This window comes from Cydia amplana, chromosome 4 (genome assembly GCF_948474715.1).
Source record: "Cydia amplana chromosome 4, ilCydAmpl1.1, whole genome shotgun sequence".
Taxonomy (NCBI): Eukaryota; Metazoa; Arthropoda; class Insecta; order Lepidoptera; family Tortricidae; genus Cydia; species Cydia amplana.
The window spans coordinates 4,934,985-4,959,689 of record NC_086072.1 but is presented as its reverse complement, the minus strand read 5'-3'; the positions used below and the strand labels follow the sequence as shown (position 1 = coordinate 4,959,689).

The 24,705-nt window shown below is 37.5% G+C and overlaps 1 protein-coding gene and 1 pseudogene across 1 annotated transcript; one reads left to right on the top strand and one right to left on the bottom strand.

Moving 5' to 3' along the window:
• The first annotated feature begins 5,596 nt into the window (after positions 1-5,596).
• On the top strand, positions 5,597-23,945 carry LOC134663097 (uncharacterized). The gene is made up of 4 exons (XM_063519430.1): positions 5,597-5,676; positions 16,866-16,973; positions 23,332-23,442; positions 23,816-23,945. The coding sequence occupies exons 1-4, from the start codon at positions 5,632-5,634 to the stop codon at positions 23,921-23,923; spliced, it is 372 nt and encodes a 123-aa protein (XP_063375500.1). The 5' UTR covers positions 5,597-5,631; the 3' UTR covers positions 23,924-23,945.
• LOC134647446 (uncharacterized) lies at positions 12,599-14,152 on the bottom strand (annotated as a pseudogene).
• Positions 23,946-24,705: the final 760 nt, after the last annotated feature.

Here is a 24,705-nt window from a genome sequence, read left to right as displayed (position 1 = left end):
AATTATTTGCAAGCATAAGGATTATTTACTAACAGGGGCAATTATTTTTAGCTTATGGGGTCTTAGAAATCTTAAACATTCACAAATATTAGTACAATGTCCTAAATTAATAATGCCAGCTTTTAATTTACTGGTGTATTTAGGAGTTTTTTTCCGCGTTGTTGCGTTGCATTTATTTTTATATTTATCTATGTATAAAAAGTGTTATCTATGCATCAATGAATCAATGTTGTAAGTAACGCAATTGCTAAATCACTAATTTACCTGTAACTTTAGTACTTTTAGTAGTCTAGTCTACAAGCTCAAAATGATGAAAAATAGAGATACTGCACCCAAAAATACGTGTGATACCCACTGTGATACCTGATTCGATTCGGAATAATGTCTAGAAAATGTATTCGGAGCGCATATCAAAAATTGCTAAAGTTATAAATGTTATAATTATTAACATTAAAAAATACATAGGTATGGTATTTCGTTTTTGGCCAGTACATATCTCATAAACTAATTGGCGTGAAAAGGTAAAATGTTTTAAAGGTATTAAATATTCATTAAAAAATTTGGAAAAAAATAATGGTGTAGGTATGGTGTATTTTAAACATGTCAATGCATGTACTACTGTTAGAAATTTCTAGACATTATTCTGAATTCAATGAGGCATCACACGTATCTCTATGAGCAGTATCTCTACTTTCCACCACCCTGAACTCGTCGACTAGACTATCTACTTAACGAAATCTTTAAAAAAAACGGGCCAAGTGCGAATCGCACTCGCGCACGAAGGGTTCTGTACCATTACGCAAGAAACGGCAAAAAAATCACGACTAAAAGTTCCTTAAACGAGAAGATTACTCTGCCAAATGAAATCCTTACAATAATTGTTCTGCTAATTAACACAAATATCTGGGTGACCGAGCTTCGCTCGGAAAACATATAATAACTCGGAAATGCGCGTTTTCCCAGAGATAAGACCTAGCTAGATCGATTTTTCGCCCCCGAAAACCCCTATATACCAAATTTCATCGAAATCGTTAGAGCCGTATCAGCGAATAAGCGAATTGAACGGTATGTGAACCAAAACTAGAAAATGTCGTCTGTGAATCGATAATCTGCGAAAAATTGCTCGGAGAATCATAAGGTACCCCCCTAAAAGACTTGTGACGTCATCACGGTTTATTGAGATCGGGATGGTCGTTCAAGAGCTTGGAGGATACAACTAAACGGAGTAGCCATTAACAGGCTTTCCCCTCTGTCGAAAATAGGCGGCCAACGGTCATACACAATGTATGGACTGACGTTTATCTGACATGGCTATTTTTACGTTACGCATACATTTGACGTTCCCCTCCCCCGCAAAAATCGGCAGACTGTTTTGTACAGAAATGGCGTCTCCGTTTGATTATATCCTCCAAGTTCAAGAGTCATGATTGTTCATGACTCGTACTTGAAGATTTTTGGGTTCCTGTGACCACAACCTTTTTTGAGGGCTGGATCCGCGCCTGCGTGATATTGAAGTAAATACGCCCGAGATACGTTTAGCTTTAACATTTTGGACACTTTTTAAAAGTAGAACATTATTGTGACTAATTTCAGACGAGGTTGGTAGAAGGCCGAGGTGTATGGAGTTATTTTAAGAGGAAATAAGTAATTACTATAATATTTCGACTCAAGTTGTAAACCAAGCAAGAAATATGAAATGAGTTCTGGCTCCCAGTTAAGTGGGCCATTTTATTTAAAGTAGTCCCCTAAATTTTATTTTTAATTTGTGAAATTCTATGTTATTTCTATTCAGAATCACGAGCTCTTTCTATCCTAATAGGAGAAAAAAAGTGTCCCAAGGGTTTTTTCCCATTCCGTTACCATTTTTCATAGACTTTGTATGGCGGTCACGGAATGGAAAGATCGAAAAATGTATGAAAATTTTGGGACACTTTTTTTCCCCCTATTAGGATTAAAAGTGCTCATGATTCTGAGTAGAAATAACATAAACAACCCCAATTTTGAAAAGTAAGTGTAGAACAACTTTAAAATAAGATGGCCCATGTAACCCTTAATTACAAGGTCTTATGTCGAACGGAGTCCCTCAACGTCGTCAAATCACTTGGTGACACGTGTTGCATAGGTACAAACAGCAACACTTAACTGTCCATCAGTGGACCGTATTACAAAAGACATAAGGTTCACCGATGGACAGTTAAGAGTGTGGACGATGGTGCCATGTGTAACGTACTTTGGGGTATCATCGGTAACATCGAAAGATTTGAAAATTGTATTTTAGGCTGGTACAGTCCCCACCAGATATATCGGAGTGGCCGAGGCAATAGAGGCGTGTTCAGATATTTGTGAGCACCTTGGCCGCTCCGATATATCTGATGGCGACTGTACAATACTTTACAAGCACTCACGCTACTGCAACGCTTACTAAGGCTGCGGTCGTACTGCAGACGCCGCACGCAGCCGACAACGTCACGTCGCACGCAGCGTCTGAATGGTGTGTTCGAGAATGCTCGGGAGTGGTCGTTTTCGCTCGCTGCGTGCGGCGTCCCCCCGCCAACACCATTCAGACGCTGCGTGCGACGTGACGTTGTCGGCTGCGTGCGGCGTCTGCAGTACGACCGCAGCCTAAGGCATCTTGGTTAGGTTAGGTTAGGTTGTAGCAACAGCTACAGTAGAAAGTCTTCGTCACACAGGCGGGGCGTGAGCGGGGTGTGAGCGTTTTATTTATGTCAAAGCGGCACGCCCCGCTCACGACCCGCCGGAACACGCGCCTGTGTAACGAAGCCTTAAGTTCGAGTCAGACCGTTGGAAAGCGGGGTATTTTTGAAAATGTGTTCTATATTAGAAGCACTTTCTACTGTAGCAACAGTACCTAACCAAGATGCCTTAGTAAGCGCCTTTAAGGATATTGTAGAATGTTGACCTGCTGTACCTATTATAGTTCGTTTTTTTTAGCATTAGAAAGAAGGTAAGCGATCTTGATCTTGACATGTCTTTTAATTAAAAAACGCCTATTAAAAATCAGTAACTATTACTTATGAAAGCAGAAGAATATAAATGATCGTGTTAGATTCATATTTGTTACATATTTGCTGTGACTTATTTTTAAAACGTGTTTTTCAATTAAAAGACACATCAAGATTGTTTACCTTATTTCTAATGCTAAAAAAAAAGAACTATAACGAGTGTATAATTCACTTGCTTTTTGCAACGTGCATGTCATGAGCATAATTCCACTGATATTAAAATTATTCTGGATAACTACAGCCCCTATTAGGCAGCTTGTCAGTACTTTTCTTTCACAGACATGGGTTTAATGTTTACTGAATGTTTTTCATTATATTAAAGAGCATTCTGTAAGTATATAGGTATATCTTAACATGTACAAAGTAAATCCGTAATGTAATATTTCTTACCACGAGCAAAGACCTATGTAACTATCTATTCTCTTTGCCACGAGTCATGAAATTGGGTCATCCAGACTATAGTGTGTAATTAGATAATTACGGATAGTCTATATCGGAAGCTGGTACCTATTGAAATTTGATAATTACATCAGGGCATATATTACATAGCTAACAGCCGCCTTTAGACAAGGCTAATAATTATTAGTTGAACAACAAATGAATACCTACATATGTAGATAGATAGATAAAGCATTTATTGCTACAACAAGGGCACACATTTTTTTGTATATATTTTAAGTAAGGGTACATATATTTTTTTATTATTTTTGATGAATCTTATTAAATATAATTATAACTAGTCATGCAAGATATGTCTGGGAATAGTTTGTCTATTTAATAGAATTGTTTTTGTTTAAATGGGAAATACATTGTCTGGAAGAGTTCGCTCTTTAGCGATAAGATCACCTGTTGTCTACAATAGTATATATCCACTTATATACTCACCAAAAACATTAGCTGAATTTTCTTTTTAAATCAATACGTCGTTTTTTTAGCATCGTTTCAAAAAGCTCTAAATAGGTTATTTTTTTTTATTATCTTATCTACGAGTCAACCCTAAAAATCTGGTTTGAACTTTACAATTCCGTCCAAGATTGCATTTTAAAAATGCAAAGTCTGAACCAAATATGACCGCAAACTGCTTGCATACACAAGTCACTGCAGAGTTTAGTTTTAATTTGTCAAGCGGGTAGTCATAGGATAGGGTTGGAAATTTAATCTGCCTCTTGAATGTTGGCAGAATGAACAGTCTTTGCCTGAGCTCATAAACATGTGTGCAAGTTTTGAGAGGAACTTTTGCACTTTAACGAAAACGGTGCACCGAGTCTGAGTTGAGAATAACTTGATTTTGCGACATAGAAAAATACTGACCTAGTTATTGTGCTAGCTCGAATTCCATGACGTTGAAGACAGGTAAATTCGGATTGAAAAAAGCAAGGAAAAGCAGGGCTTGTTTATACATAAATTTGTTTACACTCTTGTCTGTGTATAATGAGGATACTTTGTTATTTTTTTATGACAGATATTTTTCTGCTCTTTACAGCACAAATTGAGGTTTAAAAGTTTAAATCCACGATTTATAATCACTGCACACATGTAAAAAGTTAATACAAACTTATTCAACACGCACCACCTACAGTTATTTCTTTGTTCTCATTATTTTCAAGTTGGAGCAAACAGAAAAAGCAGTTTTAATACCATTATTTATCAGTCATCCATCACAGATTAATTAAAATTACAAAACACTTAAAATTTAATGCACTAAGCAAGCATTAGATACGAGTATTTTCATTATTTGCGTAGTTGTATATTCTTTTTGTATTAACATTTTTATATACTATGCTTGCTAAGGCAAAACTTACATGGATCTACATAATAAATATTTATAACTGTACTTATCGCAGATGGCACACGAAGAAATATAAGTATTTGTCTTTATTTTTGGATATCCAGTATTAATTACTCAAATACCTATTCTATTAGACGACAAGATAAAGTGTAAGGCCTGAGTGGACGCTCTCATATATATATTATACTACTCTTTGGCGTGCAGCGGGGCGGCGCGTGCGGCATGCAACAAATGCAAACGTATAGGAGCGGCCTTAGTGCACGCTGCTCAAATTACTCCTGACCCCGACGCCACGCTGCACGCCCCGCCGAACGTTCCGCTTCGAGCGTCTACTCAGGCCTTGGAGGATATAATCAAACGGAGACGCCATGTCTGTAATTTTCTGTACAAAACAGTCTGCCAATTTTTGCGGGGGAGGGGAACGTCAAATGTATGCGTAACGTAAAAATAGCCATGTCAGATAAACGTCAGTCCATACATAGTGTATGACCGTTGGCCGCCTATTTTCGACAGAGGGGAAAGCCTGTTAATGGCTACTCCGTTTAGTTGTATCCTCCAAGACTCAGGCCTTACACAAAGGAAAATATAACTCTCTCTCAAATTAATATTGAACCTCTTCAAACTGGCTTAAACTTTTTGGACAGTGACAAGGCACGAAAAATAAATTATAATTACATAAGTACGTCAAGAAACGTCATTTATTGTTTAAATTTATTGTGCTAACTGTTAAAATCTCATTTATACTTAAAAGATAATGTAATAAATTGTTTCATAATAAATGTCTGTGATGCGTAGGTGCGAGCAACATTTTGTTCAAAAATGGGAAAGCGTAATTTGAAATGTTACCGCGGATTGGTCGATATGGTGAGTTGCATTTTTACCTTAGGTCAATGTGGATAAGACCGTCTATGGTTGAGGGCCGTTCTATTTCCTACACGACAAACTTATAAAAAGTTGGTGGTCTGTTGGAAAAAAGCGTCTAGGTATACAGAAAGACCGTCTACTATCAACTCTTGCGTTACTCATACTCTATTCTACTTCCAGAAGGTCAGTAGAGTTAAACGAATGAGGCTCTTCCGTTCTGTGTATGTATGAGTGACGTACGTATACAAATGCGAGAGTTCTTGTCCTATGGCGCTCTTCCCTGTAATGCATTTTATATGCCGGTATACCGGCGTCTTCCTCGCATTGACCTTCATTTGATTGTGCTTATAGTCCGCAAGCCAGGAAGAGATTTCCATGAGCTGGGGCCTATTGCATAACATTACAATTCATAATACAAATGGCAGTCACTTTCTAATAAAAGGGAATAAAAAGAGGCGTCCGCTTGTATTATGAGTTGTAAAATGTTATGCAATAGGCCCCTGGTCATGGAAATCTATTCGGAACGGCAACTGATATGATTCAGGGGTAATTTTATAGCATTACAGCTAGGGGCGCCAATGCTCTGTAAAATTCAATATGTTATAGTAAAGCTAAAGTAATAAAATTATATGATGAATATGACAATAATTAAGCTATAGTGATCATAACTATGTTGATTCACAAAAACGTAAAAAATCTTTATACAGTTTATGATGTTTGTCGGCAAACAAGTCGCAGTTAGGTGCAAAAATAAAAATAAATGTTGAGAAGTGTCCGAGTGCGGACGATTGGAGAGTACTGAGCGCCTACCGCGAACCACGTTCGACGTGTTGCCTCTCTATCGCACTTGTAAATTCGTACGTAAGTGTGACAGGGAGGCAACATATAGAACGTGGTTCGCGGTAGGCCCTCTGGTGAGCTGTTGTGTGAGAGGTTTCATTCGCTAGGAGGCGAAGTGATATTCACGGTGCTTCATTATACATCTTTTTTAACCACCTTGGTGATGAAATTGCATTTCATGGCTCCTCTACACGATGGGCCAACGCCGGCCACTCCAAGGGACGCAGCCATGCGGTAGAATGAGATAGCAATATCACTTGCTCCCTCTAACGCATAAATGCGTCCCTTGGAGTGGCCGGCGTTAACCCATCGTGTAGAGGAGCCATAAGTGATATAATATGCTTCCGTCTGGCTTCTGCGTTACGACCTTCAGGGATACAGCTTACGGTATTAAAATATTCTTGTTTTTACCCGTTCTTGGGGTTCTTTTCGTAGTTGGATAGGATTCATGGTTTTAATCTTAGCAGTCTATTGATTTTATAACGTCGATGGCAAACAAGCATACAGTCTGATGGTAAGAAGTTTACATAGTCTACACTTCCGACACAAATTAGGATTTACGGTGATATTGCGCTTATATTGTACAAAATAGGGAACTTTATCTATCCACAAAATTTTATCAAAATCTGACGAAAAAAAAAATCGACAACTAAATAAAAAAAACAACGGGTTGCACTCCGGGAGTGCTGACAGAAGTGAAAACTCAATGACTAGTCCAAAATGTCTGCAGCACTATGTATAATTGACCTATCCTCCTTTCTAGGTATTGAAAAACTTTAATTCCGAAATAAAAATGGTGGCTAGTGAGCTTAAATCTGTAGCGTTAATTGTTTAAAATTCGAATAGAAATTGTAAAGCTACCTTGCAGACCTCGCATCTAAATATATTTGGTCATGATATTTTGAGTTTTATTCACCAGTACTAGAGTTCACTTTTATTAGCGATTTCATCAAGATGTAGCTTTATTGAATTATATTTGAGTGATATAAAGCTAAAATATATAGCTGGTAAACCAAATCTTGTCAGCAAAAAAAGGCGCGAAATTCAAATTTTCTATGGGACGATATGCCTTCGCGCCTACATTTTCCAAATTTGCCGCCTTTTTCTACTGTCAAGAAAGTATAACTGTGAGATCCTCGTATTTCAGCCCGTACAAGATTAGAACCTTTCTCATGTAATGTCATTGAGTTTTTCTTTATTGATTTAAATGCCATCTAAATGAGTGGCCATCTAAACCTTACGGTCACGTGATCGCCTTACGGTCACGTGATCGCCTTACGCTGTCTCAAGTTTATCATTTTTTCCCCACCTCAAAAAGTGCCCAGCGCCGCTAAAGAAGTTTTCACTTCAAAAATTATACTAAAATGATAAGTTCTCGTTGTTCCCAGACCGCCAGGTTGTGAACAGGAGACTGCTCGCGTCATTATTCGCCGCTACGAAGCTCGTGCACAATGCCGCTATAATTTCCGAGGACTTTGATCATCACTCATTGCAGAGAAATATTATGTTCGGACATAGTGTATGTTTATTTCATTTTTTTTATTACACATTTTTTTTATTTAGCTTCACTGCGTATCCCTTTGTATAATATACAGTGTGGAAAGATAAGTCGGGCCCTGGAGGGAAACTACCTTAAATCCTTAAGCTGGCTCATTTTACTTAAAGGTCGCCCGGGACTCGAACCGACTAAAAATTCCAAAAAATATAAACTCGCAATTTTATTCTACTAGTCGATACAATAAATGTTAATGACAACATTTCTCCAAGAAAAATTAGGTCTTAAACTCGTCTGTCGTACAAAATATCAATAAAATCGAATATTTAATACTCAAGATTTTTTTAGACAAGCCAAATTGAAGAAATAAAGAAAAATACTTTGAATGCAGTTTTGTTTCTTTTTAAAAATAAAGGAATGTTTCCTTTAAGTAAAATGAGCCAGGTTAAGGATTTAAGGTAGTTTCCCTCCAGGGCCCGACTTATCTTTCCACACTGTATATGGTGCTTCAAATCTTTTAACTTAAATTTGAACCACTTCCAGGTATCTCATTGAACTGAAATTTCGCATACTTCCGTATTTGCGATGACAATGCATTAATATGCTAACATGGAGCTGATCTGATGATGCAGTCGGAAGGTAGCAAACGGAACTCTTTGATGGGAGAACATAAACACAATGAGTCTAAGTAGGTTCATTTGAAAGGTCTCGAGACGTACTTTATAGGCATGCAAAGTACAGTTGGCAATAAAAGTGTGTATCATAAAATATTTTTGACGGTTACTTCTTTACAAGACTTAATAGGCTGCGTTTCACCAAAGATGTGCGAGGATGCGTAGCGAGGGAAGTGCTTGTTAACACATTCATTTGTTAGCAGATCCCAACGTTTTCCTGCTTTGTATAGGAAAGCGACTACGAAAAGAGAACCCGCCAAGCGGGTTTTTAGCACTCAACGTGTTATGAGCCAATTGAATCACTCAATTGAACTATACTCACTCAGCGTAGCTCTAAATAGTAGAATAGTAGTACATATTCTATTGGTTCTTAAGAAACACATTCCTCGCTAAGCATCCTCGTATATCTTAGGTGGAAACGCAGCCTTATGCTTATAATTTTAATACTGTGGTACGGCGATCTGTCTGGCACGTTAGTTTGCAGTTGACTTAAATTAAAATTGTATAAAAATTTGGGCCCACAAAGGTTCACCTTTGTAATATCGATGGTCCCAATTATTAGATGATCAAACGAACTTACCTGAAGTGAAGTTCGATCTTAATTATCTTGTCTTCGCCGAGGAGATTTATCCTTTACATGGTAGTTGTCTAGCTATGCAGCAACCTAACGCACAAGTATTTAGAGTAGAAAGAGAAAACAAGATTGTTGTCTCTTTCTCCCATTGAATGCTCCCCACTCGCCACACCCGGGAGCAGCTTCATTGTTTTCAGAGACGAAACTATAGGAACAGCAACATTGAACTTAAGGGGGAAAAAATAAATATTCAAACCAAATGAAATTAAGTGGAGGGAGGGCCCTTAAATCTCCTCGGCGAAGACAAGATAATTAAGATCGAACTTCACTTCAGGTAAGTTCGTTTGATCATCTAATTATCTTGTCTTCGCCTCCGAGATTTATCCTTTACATGGTAGATGTTCAGATTTTCAATGTTGCGTCGTGTAATATAGTTATAGGTAATAAAATAGGACACAAAAGGAAACTCATCAGTAATATAAGGTATTTAAATAATGTATTAATTTTTACACTATCTAAATATCACATTAATACATAACATATTATTCTGGTAACAAATTTGTGTTTGAATCAACAATTGGTCTGTCATAGAAATTTGCAAACACGGCTGATTGCCCAGACCAACCAGCAGATCGTCTTATGACGTCGACACTTACACCATTACGCGCAGCGGCAGAAGTTGAAGCGTGCCGCGTGCTATGAGCTCCGAATATGGAAGTGTCGACACCACTAGCCTGAAGAGTCTGCTTGATCCAACGACCTATAGTCTCGGATGAAGCAGCTCTGTGCGGTTTTTTATGTGTTAAGAATAAACGATCTTCATTATCAAGTCTAAGAGATGATGTAAATGACAAGTATTTATTTAGCACCGTCGGTGGACAGATGTTTAAATTTTGATTGAAAAAGGGCAAATTAAAAACAGGTTGAGCACGGCCGATACCAGAAGTTTTAATCAAATCTGAAACTGTGATTATTATTCGATCATTGTACGATTTAATATTTGTTATTCGAATTAATGAAAGTGTCTGGGTCCTTTGTCCAGACGCTAGCGCTAATAACATGACTAACTTTTTTGTTAATTGTTCTAAATCATTAGTATCATTATCAATGGTTTGTAAGTATTCTAACACTACACATGGGTTCCAAGTAACGTTATAACGCGGGAACACGGGTTTCAATTTAAATATTCCTTTAAAGAACCTTTTAACCTTTTCATCCTGACCAACACTATGAGGAGAAATCAATGAAATCGCTGACCTATGATTATTAAGAGTTCCATAAGAGGCTCCAGACTTAAAACATTCTGTTAAAAAATGTAATAGAAAAGACACATTTATATCATAGGGAAAGTGATTATGAGTTTCGCAGTAAGACCACCATTGCCGTAAACTAGAAGAATATTGAGACTTTGTATTTTTCGCCAAGGAAGCGAGCATAATATCTGCAGATTCTAATGATATTCCTTGCCTGATGAAGGCTTCCCGGATAACACACTCACAGCCAGGGAAAGCTGACGATGAAGCGGGTGTGTTAGTCTGAAAGACGAACAAAGAAGATTTTTATTAGGAGGCAATATCAATATATCACATATAGATAAGGCCTTAAATAAGGGATACCAAGGTTGGGACGGCCACTGCGGTACAATCACGATGCCCGTCGCTTGATCAGTTACAATTTTATTTAGAACCTTCAATAAGGCATAAAAGAAATATGAACTCCACTCTATCGTAAAAGCATCAATATTGTACGCAAATGGATCTCTTTTCCAAGACACATATAAATGACACTTTGCATTTATCCTTGACGCAAAAAGATCAATCTCCGGCTGACCAAAGGTTTCTACAACCTTTGCAAAAGCATACGCTCCTAATTCCCACTCCGTATCGACGTTAAGTTTCCGGGATTCACTATCAGCCTCCACATTTAATGATGACTTTATATATGACGCGAATATATGTATATTTCTTTTTTCACACCATTTCCAAATCATGTTCGATACCGAATTTAAATGAGGATATTGGATACCCCCCATGCGATTGACGTATGATATAGCTGTGGTATTATCCACGCGTAAAAGAATTTCACAACAACTTAAGTCTGCAGCAAAAGATTTTAATCCAAAAAATACTGCTAAGAGTTCTAAGTAATTAATGTGCTTACAACTCTCTGATGAGGTCCAAAGACCTCCTGTCTTTTCACCATTACATGCAGCCCCCCAGCCAGTGGTTGAGGCGTCCGTGAAAATTTCCAATTTGTTCTTGTAGTGCTTTATAGGATTTACCGACGATAATATATTTCTCTTCCACCAATTTAAATCATCTATCAAAGTTTCTGGGATAGACATAAATGAGTCGTAATTGTCATTATTCTTTAATAGTGCCAAGTACTTAACCCGTTCAAAAGACTTGGTGTATAACCAGCCGTAAGCCATAGCGGGACACGCGGCGGTAAGCGAACCAAGGAAACGCGCAAAATCTCTGATTCGTATACTTTTTGTAAGCACCATATTATTTAAGCGTTTCAACAGACTCTGACGTTTACAATTAGGTAATTCCAAGGTCATTGACTCTGAATTAAGGACAAAACCTAGAAACTTACATGACGTGGAAGGTGTAAGCTTACTTTTTTTATAATTAATTACAAATCCAAGACGAGTTAAACACTCAATTGTATGATTGACGTTTTCCATACACATCTCTTCCGTATCTCCAAATAAACACAGATCATCTAGGTATCGTACAGACTTATAACCACGAGCCCTTAAGTAACCTATTACTGGCTGCAATATTTTGGTAAAAATGTATGGAGCCACAGACAAACCGAAAGGCATAGCATTAAACTCGAATAGTGAACCCTCGACAAAAAAACGTAGATATTTTTGGTGAGAATCATGAATTGGTACTAATAAATAAGCTTCCTTCAGATCAATTGTAGCCATAAAACATCCCTTTGAAATTAGTCTAGTTGCAGTTCGAATGTCTTCCATCTTAAAGTGATCTGTATTTACGAATCTGTTTAACTTTTTGAGATTTAGTATAAAGCGCATACTGCCATCACTTTTCGGTACTAGGAAGACATCCGAAACAAATTGGCCAGTAGAAGGAAAACATTTTTTAATTGCCCCAATCTCAATAAAATGTGCTAACTCCTGTTTAATTGCAATTAGCTCATTTTTGGAAAAAAGTCTTTTTGGATAATCGCTTAGAGCTTGTTTTGGTTCAGTGATAAATGGGATCTTATATCCTGAAACAGCACGTAAAATAAAATTATCATTCGTAAGCAAACGCCATTCCGGTAAATAATGTCGCAAACGACCTGCGTGTACCTGATACTGTAAGTCTAATTGCGGTCCCGATCCCGATAGGTTGAACGATGCGTCTGCGGCGGGTGACGTCGAGCGCGCGGTGGCGGCGGCGGCGGAGGCGGCGGGGGGTAACGTCGACCGGGCGCTCGCGTCGGTAGTTCGCGCCGCCGATTCACGAGCTGGTGCGGAGGGTAGGTCGTCGGCGGCCCACCGACACGACGCGGGTAGTATTGCCTGGCTCGTTGTTGCCGCGGTCGATAAGGCGGTGGGCCTGTCGAGTTTAACCCTGCGTTTGCAGATGTCGATGCTTGTATAAATTGACTTGTCTTCTTTATGCCCTTTGAGCCCAATTTGTCACCGAACAAAAAACTATCTCTTTTCCTGTCCTTAAAGGATTCAATGAGAGATTTATCAACCAGAGGTATAATGACTGATCGACGGGTGTCGGTTTCCGCATAATGAGAATCGGCGATTAGTTTGCCGGCATCATTCAAAGTAGATCACCTCGGCAATGTCAGGGTTCTTCTTTAATAAATATGTCAGGGCCTTCCCGACAGCCGCAAGAGCTCTCCCAAGCTGATCCTGCTTACCATATAATCGCTTGTCCCGAAGGCGGCAAGTCTCCACCAGCATTGCTGCTACCTCCGGGTTCAGTGTAGGAGCTTTGGCCAGAGGAACATTGCTGGGAAACAAATATTTTTTCAATAACTCCTCCCGCGTTTCCTTTTTTAAGCCGTTTATCAAAATCTGTTGGAAACGACTGGCGATGTCAGGTTGCAGGTCCACTCCAAATTCACCTTGCTCGGTTTCCGTTTCGCCAAGAGCTTTTATTAAATCTGGGTCAAAATTATCCGCGACCTCTTTATTGGCGGGAGAAACAACAGGATTGGTTTCTTCTAAAACCTCAGCATCCACATTCGTAGGACTGAGATGTTCTGTAACAATTTACGAACATAACGTAAAAATAAAAATGTAACAATTATAAAGGCCAAATGCTCGGGCGCGATGATCTCACGCGCATTAAACGGGTTACCAAATATTGCAAAAAAGAGGGTAGCCTGCAGTTGCGGTACCTATATTGCTCTCGGCAAATACCAAGCGTTATTTTTCCAAATTAACAGTAAGAAAGGCAGAAAGCCTGTTCCAATATTCTTTTGAGATAGGTACATAACCCGAAGAATACAACGGGTTTAAAAATATGTATAGGACAAACATTTTTCTACCGAAGAATTCAACGGTAATAAGTCGAATACTGCAAAAGTGGCCCGTGGAATGCAACTGAATAATCATTCGCATAGATGCGTACTGTGTAGGCAATTTTTAGCCCGAAGAATACAACGGGATTTATAAATATTTAAAAATATAATTTCTTTTACCGAAGAATTCAACGGTAAAAGCAATAAAACACGGCGAGCTGAGGGGCCATAATATTAACCTTCGGGTGGCACATCTTCATCTTCACTACTGGAGCTGGAGTATATAATACGCCGACGTTTCGGTCTTCGATCCTCTTGAAACATCCGTTCGTAATCCTCCATTAGCCGGGCCCATTGTTCTTCACCGGTTTCTTCATGACGACGTCGTGACATTTTTACTTATTAAACGTAGGTAGGTTTATTTCACTTGTGCAGTCGGTGCGCACGCACAGACAAGAATGAAGCTGCTCCCGGGTGTGGCGAGTGGGGAGCATTCAATGGGAGAAAGAGACAACAATCTTGTTTTCTCTTTCTACTCTAAATACTTGTGCGTTAGGTTGCTGCATAGCTAGACAACTACCATGTAAAGGATAAATCTCGGAGGCGAAGACAAGATAATTTGAAATTCAAAATCTGATTTTTTTTTCACTTTTAGTTTTTAAAGTAAATATAATAAAGTGTTTCGATTCTGTTATACCTACGTTTATGTCTGCTAATTAGGTAATTAGATTTTAAATCAAAAACCTACATAGTTGCGTAACAAACTTTTAATTAAACAACGAATTGCCATTACTTGAGTGTGCAGTGAAGGTGAAATACGAAAAAGAAAAAATGTGCATGCCGCATGCCCCACTCTCTTGACAACAAATTGTAAAAAAAAACAACAACAAAATATGAAAATTATTTAGGTAAAGAAATGTAGGTACTTACACATATATATGACCTGGCTATATAATGTTTATTTCGTTACCTATACTACCAATAATAACCTTATACTAGCCTCCTAAGGCCCAAGGTCCTACCCATAGTACTTATTAACTATGTTATTCAGACTCAGCTCCTTCAACAATTGTGTAGTCATAGCGTACCACGGTCCTACCAGTAGGACTTAATAGAAAACTCATCATTTTGTTTTCAAATTTCGTGCTTATCGAAATTGGCGTGTACGAACTTCTAAAGGACTGTTTTGTTTTGCCTGTAAGCCCTAATAACAAGTTCGTAAAAAAAAACAAAGTGCTGTACAAGGTGCTGTATAACTACAATAACATTAAAAAAAAGTCTTCTAAAGTACTTGGGTGTGAATGAGTATAAAACAATAGTACTACTGGTAGGACTAGGGGCCGTACTGACTATATACATACTCATTTTTTCGTTGGGCCTTAGGAGGCTAGTTTACGTACTTATTCTATGCCTTTTAGACTAAATATTCATTAATCCAAATTGTCTAGAGGTATTGTAAGTTATAGGCAGTTAGTTGTATTTACAAAACGATGTGACAGGACTATAACAATTGTATTGCAAACAAATAAAACAATCCTGTAGCAATCTTGCATCGCAAACACGTTTGTTTGATCCACTCTACAGCTACGAGCACGTATGCTGTACGGAAATGTAGTGTTGGGGTGAAACGTTGTCGATCCGCACGATTATGGTGATTGTACCATCGCCCACACTGTTAACCTTTTGGACGCCAATGACCGATATATACGCACCGCAGGTCCAACGCCAAAGACGGATTAATCGGTCATAGACCACAGAGCAACAAAGACCTACGTGCATATGCATAAAGTTCAATTTCAGTTTTGACATTTCGGTGACGTGGCGTCTGAGTGACAGCTTTTGTGTTTGACACGGCGTCGAAAAGGTTAACTGACAGTTTGTGAACCTTATAACAAAAGCCATAAGGTCCACCGATTCTTTATTCTTTAAATAAACACAAGTATAAATTTACAGCTCTATAGATATGCCAAAACACTTAAAGTGTCATTCAATAGAACTTGCGAACTATGTAAACAAAAGTTACTAGTAATGTAATTTGATATTCAGTGTCAATTTTAGTATGGCGGTTTGTTTACATAGTTAGCAAGTTCTATTGAATGACACTTTATACTGTTAATACATCGATGGACGGTTAAGAGTGTTGGTGTTTGTATTTGTCTACGTGATAGTGTTACAATGACAGTGTGTCTTTTTTAATTACACGGTGTTAAAAAGTGATAGGTATTTAAGTAAACTTATGTCACGTCACGTGGTCAAAGCGATCCATAATGCGCCTGCTAAATTTAAAGTGTGAAAGATTTATAAAACTTTTTCGCAACGAGGATTTAAATTAGCATAATAGAAGTCTTCGCTTAACATAATCGTAGTAGTTAACTAGTACAAAAATCGTTGTGTCGCTTTCATACAAATATTAAAGTTCATAGCTGGGACAAATCAAACGCCTCAATATGGTGTATGTCTTAGGCTAGAAATACGTTGTAAGGTCAGACCGCAGTCCCTTTCGTAAGAACTAGGGCCTATGTCGATTCTTGGGATTAGTTGTCAAGCAGACCCCAAGCTCCCATGAGCCGTGGCAAAATGCCGGGATAACGCGAGGAAGATTATGTAGGTAATTAATCATATTTAGATTTGGAAGCGTGAAATGCTTATACTGTTTACATACCATTAGGCGAATCGTGTGCTTGTATACCACCGGACTAGATTTTTTCCTGTTTGTATGACCCTTGAGCCCCTCTGTATATGTTTTCTCTCTGTATTGCTTTCAATAGCTCTGCTGCATCGATTTCTTCTGTTCAGAATTACTAGTTTCCGATGTAATATTCTCTCTATTGGACAAGCAGGAAGTAAATAATATATGGGAGGATTTGCAGTAGTGATTTCAATGTTTTCTGCAACGAGATAGAGGTATCTCTCTCTCGCTCTGGTCCGCGGTTACAAGGTAACGTTTCAAAACATTTTGACACAATTTTATTGTAAAAGCGCGTAAATATATTTTTGGAACGTTGGCTTCTAAAGATGCTTGTGAACTCGACTGTACGAAATGAACTTCAGAAAACCTTAAATGTTTTCATTTACTATAAATATTGTGTGTTTTTATTTGTTTTAGTTTAATACAAGACAAGTCACGCCTACGCCCAGTATATTTGAAAATTTGGACCCCAAAAGTGCGCTGGAGACGTTCAGCGTTTGGCTACGGGCACATGAAGATGTACAGGTTTGTATCCGGTACCTTTTACCACTTTTAACCTTAGTAGACTGATATAATAATAATAATAATAATAATAAAGCCTTTTTATTTCCCAAATACATAATTTACAACGATTTTAGATTTTTAATTTTTTTTCTTAATTTATAGGGACCCCTCTTGTAGGGTATAGGCCTCCTCCAGATTCTGCCACCTCGTTCTGTCCTGGGCTGCTGTTAGCCAGCTTTTGCCGACTACTTTCACAATATCATCCGCCCATCTTTGTCGTGGATGTCCGACTTTGCTTTCCTGCCAGACTGATATAATAAGACATACAAAATCGGGCTCATTTCGCCGCTGTCTGATAAATAAGACAAAACTTCGTGTAACTTCGTACCTCCCCGGCGACACGAGCACGCTCGATGACGTATTCTATGGCGGTTAAAAGGTTAATAATAGGGTATTTACTGTATTTAAAATAAATTATCTTACACCATGCATGAAATAAAGCACCAGAAGATTAATTAGAGAATATGCTGTCTATATTTCTATTTTAAAACCCGTATAAAACTATAAAGAGTAGGTAATTTGATTGTGATGTCACATGCTAAGCGTTTGATATGAATTCCATAGTAACAAAATCGTTTTGACAGTTCGAAAAAGAAACTGATTTGACTAGTAGGTAGTCAAATACCCTATTGCCAGTGAACGCATATAAAATTATGACCCAACGTAAAGTATTCGATTGTAGGCGGTGCTTACAGACTGTTCGATTGGCAACTTCAGTTCGGCCGAGATGACAGTCAGTGACGGATGGCTAAATTGGTTTATAAAAACTACGTTTTTTTGTAATTAAAAATGTCTTCATGTGTCGTGAAGTGGTGCAGAAATTGTTTTAGTTCATATCAAGGACAGTGGAATCACTTTTCACTTGTAGTAAACAAGTAACTTCAGTAAAATTTGGAATACACATGACGACATTTTTTCAATACTACCGTGCTAAGCTAAAACGTAACAACTGCATACGACTTTCATAACAACATACGACTTTTTAAATTGCGAGGATAATAGGGATGGTTTTATGCCAAATGAAGTAGACTATTTTATTAACTTATGTTCGGTTTAGGTATTTTCTATATCCAGTAGAATCCGCTTATAATAACATTGAAGGGAAGTAACAAACATGTCATACTAAGCGGATGTCATATAAAGCATAGTTGATAAACTTTTTATTTTATTTTTTCCAAATTAATCTCAAACTATTTCGTGAGAGATGAGTTTTATTAACCTTATACCAATTATCAACTTTCACCGAGAGTTAAAACTAAAACAATTTTAACGCCACAGTGGTCCTCGCAGGGAAATATGTGGGGCGGCCACGAAAACCAGCGAATTTGTCAGTATAACCGGACATAATTCCATAAAAATAGTATTTATAGGTCATAGTAAGCGGTTTATCACTATAAGCGAAGTCATCTTATCCGACTTTGTCACAAATAATTTTATATGAAAAGCAAACTTCGCACAGTAATTTCGTCATAGTAAGCGGTTGGTCAGTATAAGCGGAGTCATAATAAACGGATTCCTCTGTAATTATAAATGTAGTAATAAATTCCTTCTTACAGATTTGTATTTTCCTTTTTTATTTCATGAGATGGAGCTATAAAAAAACTACCTAGTTATTTCAAATTAATAATCAAATTTGGTATTGTCATTTTACATTACTTTCCATTCAGATTCCCACAAGATGCTATTCGCAGAGAACTATGGAAAAAAGCTGTCCAATTAGAGAGACATGAAATTGAGTGGATGCCTGGCAAGATATCTAATGTTCTGTTCATGAGATAACCCGTGAGATAATCATACCCGGTCTCCTATATGTAGATACATTGTTTTCTATCACGCTTTCACTGAATTAATTTAACAAATACACACATTATCTCAAAATGTTGATCATTTGAATCCACCCTCTAAGTGTCACATATATGTAGGTTCTCTCTCAAGCCATTTCCGTCAGTAGAAAAGAGCGGCGAATTTAGAAAATGTAAGCGCGCGAACGGTTATGGTCCCATACAAAATTGTAATTATGCGCCTTTTTCTACTGACAAACTTGCTTGACCGGCTATATACATATGAAATATTTTCATTGGAACTGAAAGTGGGGATTTATTGTGACTCCGCCTGTTCAAATGTTTTTGACCCGATTCGTGTACCCATGTAAATTTTGCAGGCTGTATAGCCTGTCCGATTTCTAAGATCAAGTTCGCCATACATTTACTATGGCGTACTTGATCTTAGAAAAACGGACAGACTATACCAGTACGGCTACCATCAGTTTGGTACTGACATAAACGGCGTCGAGAACGTAATTTACTTTTTATTTTTTATTTTATTTATTTGGCTCACAAAACAAGTTACAGACATTTACAGGAATTACATTAATAAGCTTACAGTTTAGATCTGGACTATAACTCCAAACATGTGTGCACAGAAGGATAGGAACATACAGTTAAAATATAACGCTAGAGGGATGAGATGTCAACAATAATTATAAGATTTAAGAGTTATCTACTAATTAAACTAGGTCTAAAAACTAAACAAAACTAATTAAACTAGATCTAAAACTAAACAAGATAAAATATTTAAAATAACTAACAACTAAGAATAGAAAGCGTATTTGGAAAATGATAAGTGCGAACGCAGCTTATGTACAGAAAGTCTTAAGTATTTTATTTTTAAAAGTGGATAAGCTGCGTTCGAATATGTCTACCGAAGGATTCTCGGCCGCGGTTTCGTTATATAGTCGACACATTCTAGTCACTGGATTGTAATATGAGGTGTTGTTTTTGTAAATCTGTAGTTGAAATATTTTGAGTGAGGGGTTGCGAGTTTTGTAACGTGTAATAAAATTGAGAAGAGAAAGAAGGGAGGGGCACTCTATTTGGGAGTGTATAATTTTGTAAAGTATTAGTAGTACTTTCTATACATCTCGCTCGTACTCGCATATTAGTGCAAACGAGATGTATAGAAAGTAAATTACGTTCTCGATAGTGTAAATGTCAGTTTTGACACTGTCAGTGACTCATGGTACGGGCTCTGAACGTGACTTCGCACTGCCATACAGATTGATAATAAAATATACAAAATACTCGTACTTATTATAGCGGTATACACTTATACAACAATGAATATTTAATTATGTTGAGTTAGTCTGTCATTTAATTTCATAACAACATTTTAACTAGTTATCTTTTAATCTGCATTAAATTATTATACGTGAATTATTTGACTGGTTCTTCAATGTATGACATAAACCTATCCCTGTCCAAGTCATATTCTAATCAAATATGAACCGCGAACTCTCAGCGGCCAGTACGTACAGCAAGAAGGTTATTAGCGGATTAATGTCGCTGATTGGTAGTTATTGACATTATATGCATTTCATCTACACTTAGCTGTGTACGTTAGTGTAATAGAGACAGGCTCTGTAAACGTATCGTCTTATTTAAATGTAGGCGTAATTGTGTATGTGTGCTAATTTGGCCCGAGAATTTGAACGGTAATGTTCCCAAAGGCGGTTTCCAGTTATATGCTTTCACTGCCTATTGCTCTTTCCTGGTTCCCATAAGAGTCTGATATGAGCTTAGAAATAAATTAAAAGTGGAAAGCTTCACTGTCTTGCATATTGCACTGTTCGCAGACGTTTCTGTGCTTGATACAAAATTAATTTACTCTGATGTGAGCTTTGGTAGTACAATTCTAAGAATTTGCGCCGGCATCGGCAGTAACTTTTACGAAAGCCGCTGTAAAGGTCCGTTTCTTCACGATGTTTTCCTTCACCGGAAAGCGACTAGTCAATGCCAAGTAATATTTCATGTTGAAGTTCTAAATTGTTTCTGCATGAGACCAAGAACAGCGTAATATTATGAATGTCAGGCTAATTACAAAAGTGAGAGCATACAAGAGTGAAAGTTCTATTACGACCATATATATTAAATATATGAGAGTTTTCGCAGTATATTATAGCTTATGAATTCTTAACGCAGAATCCAGAAGAACGTGGTTTGCAATAGAACATAAATTTATAACTCATACAAACCCTTTTGTGCCATAAAGAAAATATAAACCTCCAGATAACAAAAATATTATTACGAATTTAGCAAAACAGTTTCAGGCAAATCTTGTTTTAGTTTTACAATAAAATACCTAAATACCTTTGTACAGAAACTCATTTCCTGAATAAAAGCTTTGGTGAAATCCTATTGAATCTCGGTTTGCAGGCAAAATGGAAACTGTAGCTACTGCAAAGGAAAGTATAGGATTCCGTTCGGCAGTAGACAATTAGATTCGAAATCAATTTCATCAATTAGATTCAAAATCAATTTCAATCAAAATGGTTTTACAGCAACACTGTACTGTGATTTCTTTAAAATGTGGTCGTTGGAAAAATGGAATGTAGAGAGTTGAGAGGGTTTCAAGGCACGAGAGTTAAACAAACTATGCTTGCGAGTTAAACACAAAAAAAAAAATCAATAAACAAACGCGATAAAAATACAAACTGTAAAACATTAAAAATAAAATTAAAATGAAGGTAATGAAACACTAGCGACCCGCCCCGGCTTCGCACGAGTTAACAAATTATACATAAAAGTTCTCTTGAATCACTCTATCTATTAAAAAAAAACGCAAAAAAATCCGTTGCGTAGATCTAAGCATACATAGAGACCGACAGACAGCGGGAAGAACTTTGTTTTATACTATGTAGTGATTGATCAATCAAAACCATAATAGTCAATTCTACAAACCAACATGAGAAGAAAACTTAAAATTTGTACCAGGTTACTTTCCAAAAAATACGCTTTTAGCTCAGCCCGAATAGAAAATGGTCTATTTATTTTAAGGCGTTCTGAAATTACATAGCAGGTGCACCTAATACTCCAGTTGGTCGTGGAAATGGACTTCCATTTGTGCGAAAATTCTATGTTTTGTGCTTGTTATTTTTGAAAATATAATAAGCAATAAGTAGGTACGAAATTATTTCATTTGGAGTTTATTCTTCCCATACGAATCGTTTGGTGCCTTTATTTATAAAAATATCATAGTGGTAATAAAATGTTAAAAAATAAGAAATATATGTGTGTTATATAACCTTTTACAACCCAAGCTTACCGTAACAAAGAGTTGGAATTATTACGTTTACAAAAAGGTAAATCCAAATTTCCTATAGCCTATGCTTTGGCTGATAATACGTTGTCGTTTCTTAATGCTAAAAAACAAAGCAATTTTGCTTCTGTACCGTGTAATCATATAGCTATTTGGAGACTATTCTGGCAGGCTCGCTAATAGGTCTTTAGTCCGATCGTTTGCTGCATGCGGTGTTACTGTAACTTATGCAATGGAATACTAGTTAGACTTCCAACAAAGGTATTGTCAACTACAAATAGTGATGTGCTATTTCCGAAATCCCTAAGGCCGCCTTTACACCTGTAAGTTTTACTTACGTAAGTAGGGACACAGCTATACCACAGAATGAGAGATGAATATCGTTGTCTCATTCTAACAAATAGCTTTGTCCCTACTTACGTAAGTAAGTAAAACTTACAGGTGTAAAGGCGGCCTAAGGATATCTACTAAAGTGCTTGGGAATTTTCGTGGCCTAAGAGCATAATATTATTGCAAATCTTATATTTTGCATTTGGAGTACTCTTACTTAAGGGAGTCCTTTGACCAACTCTAAGCGTAGTTCGTCCCTCTTACCCAAAGGGATTCTCAGGTGATTCCGGAGTAGCGAGATAGATGGGTGTTCTTACTTCTTATATGCCTGAAAATACACTCGATCAAAATCAGAAAAAGAGGCAATTATTCATCGCTTTTTAAGTCGTACTTTGGAGTGTAGAATGCACCGTGTCCAATGTCTAAGCACCGTTGCTTTAAATACCTACGTTAACCAACGTCTCATACTAAATGCAGCAAAATTGTACCAACATTTAGCACCAAATAGATAGTGACGGCAAAATACCCGCATAATATATCGGGACACATCCTTATTTCTAAGGTAACAAAGGTGAATTACGATGTATTTGATGCTAGGGTGGGCATTTTTTACTTTTGATTACTGATTCGGGTAGATATTAATTAACGTTAAAAGAAAAGTAATTTCTTGCTTTTTTTGGTGACCAATATCGGCCCAATCGTCCTTGTATATGACACCGTAAGATTGTGAACCCGTTAGTTTATAATCTAACGTAGGTTAGGTTAGGTTAGGTTAGATTATAATCTCCCTACCGTCAGTTTATAATGTAACTAGCGAGATTATAATATGACGAGTGTTTACAATTTTACGGTGACATATATAATGAATGAACGGTCTTGTTATCACTATCCGCAGGTAATGCTGGCAAGTGTGATCGTGGTGATCGGGATTTGGTGGTTCGTGCGCACCATCCTGTCGTTAATCATCAATCTGGTCTGTCCACTTTTGGTCGTAGCCTTGGCTGTGGTAAGTACCTACTGATGTGCCGTAGGAAGGTTTCCAAAATTGCGAAATTTCCAAAATTTAAATTGTCTTTGTACCATTTCATACCTTGTCACAGTTGTGAAAGTAGCTAGGGTCCTCATACTATTGTCACTGTGCCAGGTACGAAATGGTTTAATTGTTTGACTGTAAGTATGTTCACCTTGTAAAATATAGCTGAGGGTTTAAAAAAAAAACATCATGTGTATGTTGTGTGGAAAAATGTATGCCTATTGTATAGACAGGTATTCATTTTCATAAAAAGAAATAAGGTGAAATCAAGGGTCCCACTCAGCATAACAAGCTGCTGCGATAATTTTGTTCAGTAGATTTCAGTTTTATTTATTTATTTATTCAGGTTTGTGTACCGCAACTGAGAGGCCCGCTTATGGGTGAGAATTATCCGCTACTCGCAAACCTCCTGAGAAACATCTTGCTGAAGTTAGCTGAAAACATAAAAACTTGACGGCTGTCATATAAATGGATTGCAATTTGTAAGTTTTGTTCTTAATTGACTAAATTAGTATTACGTTGGTTACGGAAGTTGATATGTGCGCAATCAAATTTTGATTTTGAAAGATAAATGGCTGCGAATAAAATCGTGGAGATAACCTGATGGTGGAAGGTGGAACTTCTTCATCATCTTCCTCGCGTTGTCCCGGCATTTTGCCACGGCTCATGGGAGCCTGGGGTCCGCTTGGCGACTAATCCCAGTAATTGGCGTGGGCACTAGTTTTTACGAAAGCGACTACCATCTGACCTTCCAACCCAGAGGGTAAACTAGGCCCGTATTGGGATTAGTCTGGTTTCCTCACGATGTTTTCCTTCACCGAAAAGCGACTGGTAAATATCAAATGATATTTCGTACATAAGTTCCGAAAAACTCATTGGTACGAGCCGGGTTTGAACCCGCGACCTCCGGATTGCAAGTCGCACGCTCTTACCGCTAGGCCACCAGCGCTTCTCGCATCACGCTCTTACCGCTAGGCCACCAGCGCTTCAAGGTGGAACTTCTTGGCCACAAAAAAATGTTTTATGAAAAAGGTGTCGAAGTGGAGTAGACCCACGTGCAAAGAACAAAACGTACAGATTAAAGATTAACATTAAAGATGTATCACATAATCTTGTAAACAAAACAGTATCGTGGTATACCTATACTACGATACTGTTTTACAAATTTACACACGATACAGTCAAGATTATGTGATACAGAAGATACGTTTAGCAGATTCAATTTAATACAGGTGT

What these genes read in the sequence shown, in the direction of transcription:
- LOC134663097 (XM_063519430.1), top strand. Translation starts at nt 5,632, where the DNA reads ATGGGAAAGCGTAATTTGAAATGTTACCGCGGATTGGTCGATATG. An exon ending in GGGCACATGAAGATGTACAG is followed by an intron (nt 16,974 to 23,331) that starts GTTTGTATCCGG and finishes CACTATCCGCAG; the next exon opens with GTAATGCTGGCAAGTGTGAT. An exon ending in TGGTCGTAGCCTTGGCTGTG is followed by an intron (nt 23,443 to 23,815) that starts GTAAGTACCTAC and finishes TTATTTATTCAG; the next exon opens with GTTTGTGTACCGCAACTGAG.